The following is a 12602-nucleotide window of genomic DNA, read 5'->3' as shown; positions in this document are numbered from 1 at the left end:
ATTTAATTCCCACAACAGAACCAAATTCTGCCCAATGTGTAACATGAAATCATGAGAACCTCCTTCACATATCAGATGAATTTGTCTCCTTTCTAGTACATTGCAAAGGTAACGTTTTCATTTGACTGAACATTGCAACTCATCTTTCATTGTTAACAGCTGTAACACTACTATAGAGGTTCATACTGACATTTTAAATTACGCTGAACCTAGATTGCCAATTCAAATTCTTTCAAAAAATTGCCTTTCCTGATGAAACTTCTCATCTGAGATCACAGCTTAGAGACAGATTTACATGGAATGTTTTAACACAGTCTGATTTGTCATAACTCAGTTCTGAGTTTCTTACTTTAAAAAAAAAAAATGTTTAGACTCTTTCACCCATTCGAGTGACTTTCCTATACAGCACTTACAGTCAGCTGAAGATACTTCTTTTTTTTAGCTTTCACTTGCCACAAGCATGAAATCCAACAGAACTCTAGAATCATCCATTGTGAGGTTTTTTAATAGCATCACCTGCATCATTCAAAACATACTGCTTACTTCCTGAATTATGCGTGATTCAGTCCAGAAAGATGATAAAATTGTGTCAGAAGTACAGCTGACCCAGACAACCTACAAATCAGGATTCTTGGAACGTGGGAAAGGCTACAGATAACACTGGTTCATATTTTGTACATTGCAGCTGAAAAGTCCTGTGGATTTTGGGTGGATTTTAGAAAACAGTGTTGCATTTGTGTTTTTTGAAAGCATTAAAAATGCCCGATGACACTGAAAACATCACAACTGGATAAGCTGTAGCTTTACTTTACTTTGTGTAGCCATACAATAGCTATGTTAAAGTGTTTTTCACAGTGTTATCTGATTAATTGATGATGTTCCTAGACTGGCACATTTAATCCAGGTTTCCTGTGACAGTGTTAAGAATACCTTTGTTATTTTTTCATTTTTTTAATTTAAATTTCAAAGTCTAGTCCAGCAATAATACCATTATATAGGGACAGTACACTTTTATTTTAAACCCATGAGCCCTACAAATCGTATATATTTCTACTGTGTATTTTTTTATTTACTACCTACACAGGTTTAGTTACAGTTTTGAACTGATCAGGCCATAGATGTTACTCAAGTAGAACTGCAAAATTCAGGTCAGATCCTCCAAGTCCTTTTCTTTCCTGAAGTTCAGGTTAAGTAATGAGTAGAAGAACTAAGCAAATAAATAACTTTGTGAATAGGCAACTAGAAACTGTGTTTTGGATACAAATATGGCAGCAGTGGGGATCAGGAGGTGTGGGAAGTAGTCGTTTCTCTGCTGCAGCTTGTCTCCTAACCACAGGAAAGTTCCTGGGGACAACCATCATGATCCAGTGCAAAGGAAATAAGATGTCCTCAGTTAAGAAGAGGAATCAGTGTGGGAGGAGACTCACTAGGCCTAATTTTCTCCTTCTAAAATTTAGTTAATTTTGAAGACTACTTTAACCTACTCTACATCTATGTAGTAAACTGAACAACAATCCTTAACATGCAGTTGTTACCCTGCTCCCTGTCACAGTTTAAGTCCTCAACAGGTCCTCTGGCCAAAGTTGCGAGGACTGCATGTGCCAGAGACCATTCACAGCAGCATGTCCACCCCGTTCTGCAAAAGAAGTAGTAGATGTCTGAATGTGGAAGTTACTGTGCCACTTACCCTAGAGGATGGAGAGTCCTGCTCCTGGTCCTGTTTAGTTTAATAGTATAGATCAGCCGTATGTGTCAGTGCGGGCAGAAGAGAATGATCACATACTAAGAAATGTGAGCTGCCATTTTGGTTATAGAAAGATCCTTTGTAACTAGCTTAGCTGGGACACCTGGCTTCAGACAGTGAAGGTAGATGTAGCAGGTCCCCCCCACAGGCAATCAAGTAGAGATTCTGGTTTAGTTGCCTTTTAAGGTGCTTTAATGAACACAGTAACCTGAATTCCTTCCTGCTGCAGTTATGCATAGCACCATTCAAGTTAATAAAGCTGCACAGGTTAAACCAAGTGCTGAATTAGCCTAATGAGCAAATACATCCTGAGCAACTGCTACTGGAATGGAATCGAAACTAGGCTGACTAGTTTTCTGCTGCCACCTACTGCACAAATAGCTGATTAATGAATAACTCTGAAGGGTCTGATTTTTAGAGCTTCTGTCTTTGTGATTGGAGCCACACTTTATCCGTGCCACTCCACAGCCCTCTACCCTCCTACCTCTCCCCATCTAGGTCATCCAGCTTCAGCAAACCGTGGTTGTATTAGAACAATGGTGTATTGAGGCCACATTGCAACCAATTTCTTAGAATGCAAAAGAGGGAAGTGCTGAAGGGAATCCATTTAGCATAAGAAAGTAAACGTACGCAAAAAAGGTAAATACAGAGAAAACATGGAATAAAGATGGCATATTTACACCTATTGTTTTGTAAATTTTTATTCTTTTGAAAATAGTTGCTGTGACCATGAAGATGTAACATGGAAATGCATTAGTGAGAGATGCCATAAAGAAGTCAGAATCTATTTTTTTCCTCACTTTTTCACTAGCATAATGCTGAAGTAATGCTATTTGAAATCAATAATTTATGCAATTTCTGGCATCGTATAAAGCTTGCAATTTCCTTTGGCTGGTTATAAGTATTGACTGACTGTAACTTTACAAGCATACCTGCCTTCAAAGTTTCTAATCTTTTTGCTAAGCATGCCACCTCTGGGCATATGGCTCCAGTCACTGGTATCCAAACTACCTGTAAGGACACATCTCAAGTGTGAGCCATTGTCTCCCCCTTCCATTTACAACTTCCACTATTTTGATAGCATTTTATTTTTCTTTTGAGCTGTATCACTTTAATTTCTATTTAGAAAAAAACACTTTCAAGGAACCTGTTAAATTCTAAGCTGAAAATGGTCTTTTTTTTTTTCTCCCAGTTATTGATCACAAAACAACCTCAGTGATGTTTATTGAAATATATTCCTGTTTTTTTCCTCTCTTATTACTTCTTTTACCATCGTCTTGCAGGTAAACTGTATCTTGGAGGCCTTTGGACATGCTAAGACACCCTTGAATGATTTTTCCAGCTGTTTTATAAAATATTTTGAGCTACAGTTTTGTGAGAAGAAAAAAATATTAATTGCAGGTGAGTATCATTTAATCTGTTTATTTTGACGTCACCCGCAGACTAGTGGGTCAGGGATCCCAGTGTGCCATACACAGAGGTAGTCAGCAATGGCCTTGAAGCATGTGAAAGAGACAAAGGGGTTTCACGGAGTGTCAGAGGAAGTATGTTTAATAGCATATGAATTCATAGCTCACCAAGAGAGAGAGCCCTGTTCTGAGTAACCACCAGGTGGCAGAGAAAGACAAGGAAAAAACTTCACACCACCTATTCTTGCATTTCCTCTCACACTTCCCTTTGTGCTCGAGATTAACAAACTGTGACAGCTGCATGTCACTTTACTGTGAACTAAAAGTAACAAAGAGATTAATTTTTGCAGTTGTGTCTAATATTGTATTGAGTATTTTAAGTATCCCTTAAATAAGTGATAAACTCATCTCTTTAGGGCAAACAAAATACAAGTATACTCTGTAATACTGAAATTAGAAGTAATTTATTACAACTTTGAGCTTCTTCTAAAGGAACTAGGAGTCCTACTGATGTTTGTTCTCGTTAGAGGTAAGATAGTGTGGAATTTGTGCCTACTTTCAGAGTGAGGGGAAGTCTGCTAATGCCCAGTAAGGGTTCGTTAGTGGAAAAAAAAAATATTAGGCAAAACTTCAGTTTGATTCTGAAAACTCTGATCTTCAGAAGCAGTCAGGGAGAGGTTTCATGTCTGATCGGCGTAGGCCATCATAAAGTTACCCTGTGCTAAAGCAAGAGGTGCGTGGAGAAATAACTACACAGGCAGTTTTCTACTTGCACTCATCTTCCTGGATGGAAAAGCTGTGTGGTGAGACACACTTTTGATCCAAGTACATTAGATTCCATTGGATAAACATTTCCCAAACTACTCATTTTTTATCTTTTTGAATGTGTTTATGCTTTCAGAAGAGTTTCCTAAAAATACTATTTGGAAATATTTCATGGTGGGAATTACAATTTTCTTGAGAGAGATCACTGTACCCTAGAAAATACAATAGTTTTTTCAGTGAAAATGTCACTGTGTGGGAAATTACCATCACTTTTTTTCTGGTTTGTTTTACAATAAATATATTTGTAAAGAAAATGAAAAACTGGAAAGTACTTTTTTTTTTTTTCATTTATGAGCTGTCGTGGGAGGAAGATAAAGGTAGTGATGTAAACATTAGAATGGACTAAATAGTCTGAATTGGACTTGTAAAAATAAAATTAAGTTCCTGAAACTAACATTTTATAGTTCCTTTGTATTGTATATATTTAATTTGAGTATATTTAGTTATCACAGTTACATTGTGTGCACGCTTTTTCTCTTTTTGTTGCATACACAGAGCACAAACGCAAACAGATGAAAATGGTATTGATTTTGAAAAGTTAAGCATATGAACATTAGGAAATTCCAGAATTGAAGTTTTCTGAGAGACTCCTGGGTTGCATTGTGCATACAAGTTTAATGCTGTTGTTTTTCCACCCCTCCCCTGCTTCATTTAGTGCAGAGAATGGACTATATTTCTTCACTGTTCTGCTACTAAATAGTTTATTTTCCCTTCATTGGTTCATGTGTGGCTTGTGCCATCTTATTCTGCTCTAAAAACAGAATGCTAGTTTTTCTGTGGATTTTCTATGTTGTTCATCGACATTTTTCACTGTATGAGCATTTCAGAAACGTAAATGGCTTAATTTTCACAATACTTCTGACCTAAGATTGTGTCACTCAGTTCCTCAAATGAGGAACGGAAGCCTCAAGGCCATGTGTTCCTGCAATTTTGGGGTGCCTTGTTTGAGATGGCAGGGACTTGAGTTCTCAAGCAGCTTTACCCAGACTTGCCAGTTTAATTCACAACACTTGTCTGTGAATGATATAGATGTGGAATCAGTTAACCAGACTCCCATGCCAGTTTTCTGGTACACTAATGCTGTGGTTTTATCAGTTTCAAACCATAGGCATTAAATGAGAAAATCTACGGGTAGTCAAGTCCATGAACAAATATAAACAAATTAGTTACTTGCTCTACTATTCCTCAAGTATTTAGGAATTAAATCAATTACTCTTGCCAAATCTAGAGTAGCCAAAAGTTCTGTAATTTACAGTAGAGAATGAGAAGCCCCAGTACAGCAGTAAAAATATTTTTTATATTTTTTTTTTTAAGTTGCAGTTGTTTATGCTGTTTGATTTGCCTTTTCTAGGCACCTGCTAAGCATCACTTCTGAGTGAATTTGTCCCAGATTTACACCACCATAAATGAGAAAAGAATCAGGCATGTTGTGCTTAGCTGTTTTAAATCCCACCCAGTGATTCTCTGTATCTGTTTGCAAGATCATTTGCAGCAGTATTTACTGTCTTGCACTGTTTAAACATGAATGAAAAATGTAAATATGCAGAGCACCTGATTCTGCTGAGACATGACTTTATAACTCATTGAGGCAAACTGGGCTAAGTATGTCTGGTTTGTAAACAGGAATCCAAGTGACACTAGACTGCCTCCATCAAACAGTTTAGGTTGTTTAAACTCCTGAAGAGACAGATCTGGTGGAGGTCCAGAACAATTACTATGGAAGGGGCATGCAAAGTACACGTGTTCATTTTTATTATAGAGGGCAAGCTCAAGGCAGCACTTCTTGCATTTTGAGTGGACATCAGTGGAGTTTGTGACAGCTTTTTTTTGTTCATGCTGAGGTTCTTTTATGCCTAGACCCTGAAAATGCTCCAGCTTCTGACACATAAAGTTTATTCTCATAGCGGAAAGTTCAGTATACCTAAATAACAGAAACATTGACCGTAATTTTCATCTATGGGCTTGATTCAGACTTTCTCATAAACTGGGTCTTTGCCACAAAGTTTTGAAAACAAGGATGGAGCTCTCGAGTGTGGTTCTGCTCAAAGCCAGTACAGATGTCTGTAGAGGTTTTATCTGTCTTATCTGACTCTTTTTTCTGATGAGGTGTGCTGCGATGTTGGGTTCAAATGGGAGTTTTTCTGTGACAAGTGGCTATGTGACCAGGTACCTTTCATTGCTTTAGTCCCATCAAACAAGCGGAGAAGGTATAACCCAGGTTAAGTCATTGTTGCTTGTGACTGGCAACATAGTGCCTTATAGATAAGGCAGTGGGAACTACTAAAAAGTCTTACATCATGACAAGTACAGAATAAACTACAGGCCAGTGATTTCATTAAGTTTCTAAAATAAATTCATACCTAACATAACTCAAAGACCGATCTGCCAAAAAATCATAATCATTCATAGATGATGATTCACACCCGCTGCATAGTAGTAAAAGACTGATTATTTATTTATTTATTATTATTTATTTCCAGAAGTAAAATTACTGCATTTTATTTTTATTTGGAAAGGGAAAGAGTAAATGGTCTTTCAGATAAGTTGGAATAATTCCTAAATGAAAGGTAGGGCTTCTGTCAGTTTCCTCAAATTACTGAAAAAGAAGGTTAGGAAGATAAAATCAAGCCTGACAAACTTATTCTCCAGATTTTCCTGCTTTTCAGGCCTTGCTTTTCTCAGTCTTCACTTTTTGTATAGCAAGGCCTGATTTTTATTTTTTTGTTAAAGTTGCACTGAAATGGAAGGATCTAATTTGACCTGTAAAAAGAAGCAGAATGCATCTTCGCCTGTGTATATTACATTTTTGATCAATTAAAAAGTTTCAGACGTGAATTACTTTTTTGGTATAAGAAACACTGCAGCCAGTTAAGCTCTGTGATGCGTTTTTGTACTGTTTCAGCTCTGATCTTTCAAATGTTACTTTGTCTTTAGCAATAGCTGTGTTCAGGACAGCATGGTTTTTGAGAAAGAACAATGTAGTTTCAAAGAATGCATAACTGGAAGAAAAAATTCACTTTCAATACGGAGTCCACTTGCTGACTTTGTAGCTGCTCAGTAGATCAAGTGATCTGTTAAAGGAAGTACAAATTTCCTTGTGCCTGTTTGGACAGTTATCACTGCACAAAAATGGCAGACTTTGCTCTGGAACTCTATTATTTTTCCTTTTTCTCTCACACATAGATAAATGAGCATATCATTTCACTTTGTAGAAAAGCATATTACCATGATAGTTTTCTTTATGAGTTACTTTAGCTCCATTAAGGTGGTGCTGTGCTTGATTCTTGCTGATCAGAAGCTCAGCTTTTCTTCACAGCTCTTCCCATTGCTGCAGTTGCTAATAGAGATGAGCTGTATTTAGCCTTATTAAAGTGGGTGACTTGAACTACCTGAAAAGGGCTGAATTAATTTGCGTCATCTAAATAAGTGGTGTTGCCTGTCATTATAGTTAAATGTATTGATTATTCAGATAGATGACCTCCAGTAACATTTTTCTTGCTTTTATTAATCAAAGAATGTTAAACACACCAGTGATAGTTATAAAAGCCTTTGCGAAGATCATCTGCACACAAAAAAAGTGATTAAAGATTAGTAATGGCCTCTTTTCAAATTAATTGATGGTAGAGTTAGTTTCACTGAGCAGTGTTACAAGCACGATAAAAGATGGAAATCATCCTTCAGGTGCATCATCTGTTCTGTTTTACCCTGTAGGAATGGCAGCCAGATAATCATTGATTCTGATGAAAGCGTGTGTCTGGGCCAGTCCTGCTGTGATAGGTTAAGATTGCATTGCTTCAATTTGTAGCGTGCTGCAAAGTTACTGGAGCCAGAAACATATTCTGCTACCAGCTTAATGATTTCCCAAGCGTGCTCTTTTACTTCCAGCACAGTTCTTTTTTCCATAGTGTAGCAAGAGAGGGCTAGATGGCTGATACACAATTTTTCATAATATAGGTTCTGTAATAGTGGGAGTTCACTTCTGCTTTTTGTAGGATGATTAAATGGGCCAGATCATATCTCCTTGATTCATCAAGTCAGCCGTACAACTCTTCTTTGTCAGTCCTTTGTCTCTTCTGTAGCTAGAATCCCAGACATGGTTTTGTTTGCCAGCACATGTGTCAGGCCGTGCCTGTGCTGTTAAATAAAAGAAAGGGTGGAAGATGCCCCTGGGTGGTGTACCACTGACCTTCTGTACTGCTTAACTGGGATGTGTCTGGGATGGTTTGGCCTACACAGAGTAGCACTTTGTGAGACCGTACATAGTTCTACTTAGTTCAGGGACAGCACTTAACTGCTGAGACCTTTCTCAAAACAATATGTTCAAGATTCACCGATTTTGTTTCCCTCCAATCTACACTGTCTTTCAACAATATTCTCATAGACTGCACTCCCTCATACACACAACTTCAAGTAACTTCAAGCGTGCTGTGTTTGATTTAACAGTATGGACAGAAACTTAGAGCTCTCCAAAAGGCAGGAAGATACTTAGGTAAATTTAAAATATAATTACCAGACAAATACAGATGGTATGGCAATGACCAAGGTAGCTCTGAAAGCGCTACTGTGGATATTAGCAGCTGTATGGTGGCAGGAGCAGGACATTCTGGCTTCTAGCCTAGCCATTAGGCTAATGCAACTCCCGTGCTTCTGATACACACTTTCACACGCCGGGATCTAACCTGCATAACTTTGCTCGGCATTGCATTGGACAATACCTTGGAGTCCAAAACTGATTCTGAAAATACTATTTCAACTGTCCCCATCTTTAGAAGTCTTTAAACTCCCATTCTGCCTTCAAACTTCAGGTTTCTCAGGCATCTGAAGTCGTGCTTCTGCATATGCCTAGAAATGCAACAGTTTTGACTGCACCAAATCTCATTGCTGTTTTATGCTTAATCCCAGTTGGCTTCAAAAAAGTTAAAAAAAAATAAAAATCTAAAAACCCGTGCATGGCTCAAAAACTTTATGTGTTTAGAGAACATGCCTACTGTACTACAGAATGCATGTACCAGTATTTTCCATCATTGAAGGTTCATAAAGGAAGGAGTCTCAGATGGTTGTCATCTAGACTGGGAAGTTATGGTTTAATATCCTCCTCTACTAGAGTTTTGAAAATATAGCTCCTCCATTGCTGAGAAGTGCACCTTACCCTCTAAACTCAACCTTTTCCAGGGTAACAATGCTTGCTAAGACCCTGTGAAAGTTAGTATTTAAGCAAATGATGAGATGAAGTATTCAAACAGTGGGGTAAGTAGGAACTGGAATCAGGTACTTGCTCACAGGGAGGGCCCTACCTCTAGCTACAGTTTGACGTTCCCTTCTTCTCTTTAGCCTGCTGCATCTGAGACTGCGTAGTGGTGTACACTTGGTGGAGGGCTGAAGAGTAATCTGCTCAAAACACTGGATCTCTCTCTGTCTCTTCACATGTACCTCTAAAATGTCTGTAACGTGGTGAAAGAGGTGAATGGGTCTAAGGGTCCAATATTTCCTCTGCTTCTGTGCTTTGCATCTTTCAGAACCTTAATGGGTCTGAGTTTATGTATGATCCTGTAATCAACATTTCTGTAGGCAAATCACAGTCACATTTGTCCTCTGTCACCTTCTTCCCAGATGTGCTTATTCACATGTCTTCTTGTTTGGTCAGCTCATCATAACCTGTCTGAGCTGCCGGTGTTTCTCCAGGCACAGGTTGTAGAGCTTGTTGATGACCAGTGCTGCAGAGGATTTGTCTGTTTGTAGCCATCTAGATGTAGCCATCTTGTAGCCATCTAGAAGTTAGGTGGTTAATCTAAACTATTAACCTGCGTGTTCTTGAATACCAGTAGAGAAAGAGGAAATGATTCCAAGGGCAGTTTTTCCAAGATGTCTTGAATCTCTCTTGCAGCTCTCTCTCTCCTTTAAGAAGGGACTTAGAATAGGTGCCAATACTCAGATGGCTACACTTCAGTGAGATGACTAATAGATTGTCTTTTAGAAAGTCCTGCCAAATATGACAACTGGTTCCTCAAATAAATAAAACAGAGTACAAATCAGCATCATTATCTTTAAAATTAAGTAAGTAATTTAAAAAATAATGTACGGCAGTAATAAGTAAGGCAAGACATTAGTTCCACTAATTTTAATGGAATTAGAGGTTTATATAAGATTTTTGCAGAAAACGGTGGTAGAATGATCAGAGGGCTGGAACACCTCTCCTATGAAGACGGGCTGAGAGAGTTGAAGTTGTTCAACTTGGAGAAGAGAAGGCTCCAGGGAGACCTTCTAGCAACCTTCCAGTACTTAAAGGGGGCCTACAAGAAAGCTGGAGAGGGACTTTTTACAAGGGCATGTCGTGATAGGACAAGGGGCAATGGCTTTAAATGAAAAAGGGAAGATTTAGGTTAGATACAAGGAAGAAATTCTTCACTCTGAGGGTAGCGAGACACTGGAACAGGTTACCCAAAGAGGTTGTGGCTGCCCCATCCCTGGAAGTGTTCAAGGCCACATTGGATGGAGCTTTGAGCAACCTGATCTAGTGGAAGGTGTTCCTGCCCATGGCAGGGATTTTGGAAGTAGATGATCTTTAAGGTCCCTTCAAACCCAAACCATTCTATGATTCTATGATATGAATGGTAACATTTTTAATATCGTGCTCACATCAGACTGTTTTATAAGATACATTGTTTATTTTACAGTGTTACAATGATGAATGGTTAAAATACCTAAGTTTAGAGCAATCAGTATAATGATGAATTTGTTTGTTTCTCAATCAGCTAGGATTTATACATACATGTTGGAGAAGTCTCGTGTCATTATGCAACCTCTCAACCAGAGTAATTTTCATGTTTTTTACTTGATGATGGATGGGCTGTCTGCTGAAGAAAAATACACCTTGTACCTCAGTAATTTGTCTGCACACAGGTAGGAAAACAACTTTATATTTAGTATTAATATTTTTCTTATTTTAGTACCTCTTTGCTGTTGAGATCCTTCTTCCAACAGTTAACATATGTGTCGTAAGTTTTCATTGTGTTCTGAAATTATTTATTATTGAGTACCTGTTCATGAGGATTTAATTCTGGAGTACATGTACACCCTCTTAAGAGGGTCAGAGTCTTATATCCATTAAGATTGTTGCTTTAACAGAGAAAAAGGAAGGAAAGTTCCTAGTTATTTTTCCGTCTTCTGTGGACTAGAGTAGGTCTGTTCTTTTTTTTTTTTTTTCCTGATGAAACATTTTATGTTCAGGAAAGGCTATTTCATTAAAATTAGACTTTTCTTATGGAATATGTTGATTTTGATGAAATTTCACCATATGTAACTGATATTTCCATTTTCATTTTGATATTTACTTTTCCTCATATTACCAAGAAAAACAAAGTTTTCACTGCTTTGAAACCAAGGATAGGATTCAAACCCAGCACCTTAAATTAGATCTTTGTGTGTGTCTCCACATGAGCTGGTTGTCTTGGCTCCGATTTGCAATCAAAGGAGACTGAGTCCCTACTCAGTCAGTCCCCTAGCTCTATGTAGAGTTACATGGCAATGTGTGCTTCGGGATGAACTGAACCACATCCGTGGCTTCGTAAACTGTTCTGACTACATCGCCTTTAATAGTAAGAGCTTAAATATAAAGAGCTGTATATAGGCACTGAAATGTAGTGTGAATAAAGCTAAATACACTCCAAATGTTTAATGTAAGTGGAAGTTTCTGGTCTTCCAGGAAATTTCGGGAGTATCTCAAAATCATATTCTTTCAGAATGAAAACGTATTCCTGATTTAGATCATTTGCCTTTCTTTCTTCAGTCTTTCCTAAGAAATGTCACTGAAAAAGAGAAAGCTATTTGGCATTAATGGTCTTCTCTTAAATTGGCTATGTTTATAATGAGTATAGCGAGTAGCTGGAAAAAGACCAATAGTAATTAAAATGATGTGAAATGAATGTTTTGAGTTCTTGTATCTAAGCCTTTTTCCCATGGATTGTTCTCTCAACTTTTCTGTCTTCCACTCTGGCAAGTACTTGAATAAAACAGTAGTTCTAGATTTGGGATCTGTAAATAGAAAGATACTACATGAGTTTTTGCAGAAAAAAAAAAAAAAATTGCTTGATTCTGATTTTTTTCTTAAACATAAGTCTTTAGACTAGTGTTATTTGGTAATGTTTTAAGCTGTTAGTACCTCTGGTATTGTACAGAATAGTGTAATGTACTAGCTCTGAAGAAACCTGAGGCTAAGTTGCTGTACTAAAAATGACCCACATCAAAGAGGGGGAGGGGAAGAGTTAAATTCTGTGTTTTAAATCCTTTGAAGGCTTTGAAGACCAAAAGGATTCTGAGCTCCCAATCATTAATTTATTCCTCTTCTAGCAAAAGGTGTTTGGAATCACTCAGTTTATTTACAAAATGAAACAGTTTGAAGTCACTTTGCAAGAAGCTCCAACAGGAAAGAACTTAGCAAAAACTTGAATAATTAGATTTGCATGAACAAAGCTTTATCTGATAAAATATCTGATAAGCATCCAAAAAGAACAAAATAGTATTTCTAAACAGATGTCTGAACATTGCAGTGCCAAATCTTAAGAAGTAATTTATAGCTGAATATTTGCATAAAGCTGCTTTTATCAATAAAGCTTTACTTTGGCTAC

At 37.6% G+C, this 12602-nt stretch overlaps 1 protein-coding gene across 1 annotated transcript in view; it reads left to right on the top strand.

Annotated features, from left to right (window-relative positions):
* The window catches only part of MYO16 (myosin XVI), a 296257-nt gene that overhangs the window by 126064 nt on the left and 157591 nt on the right, over positions 1-12602 (top strand). Inside the window, exons 14-15 of the mRNA XM_086610862.1 lie at positions 3028-3145; positions 10731-10878. Coding sequence (XP_086466988.1) covers positions 3028-3145; positions 10731-10878 — 266 coding nt within the window. The remainder of the gene's footprint in view (positions 1-3027; positions 3146-10730; positions 10879-12602) is intronic.

Source organism: Tauraco erythrolophus, chromosome 1 (genome assembly GCF_009769465.1).
Source record: "Tauraco erythrolophus isolate bTauEry1 chromosome 1, bTauEry1.pri, whole genome shotgun sequence".
Lineage (NCBI taxonomy): Eukaryota > Metazoa > Chordata > Aves > Musophagiformes > Musophagidae > Tauraco > Tauraco erythrolophus.
This window is presented reverse-complemented; position numbering and strand designations above follow the sequence as displayed.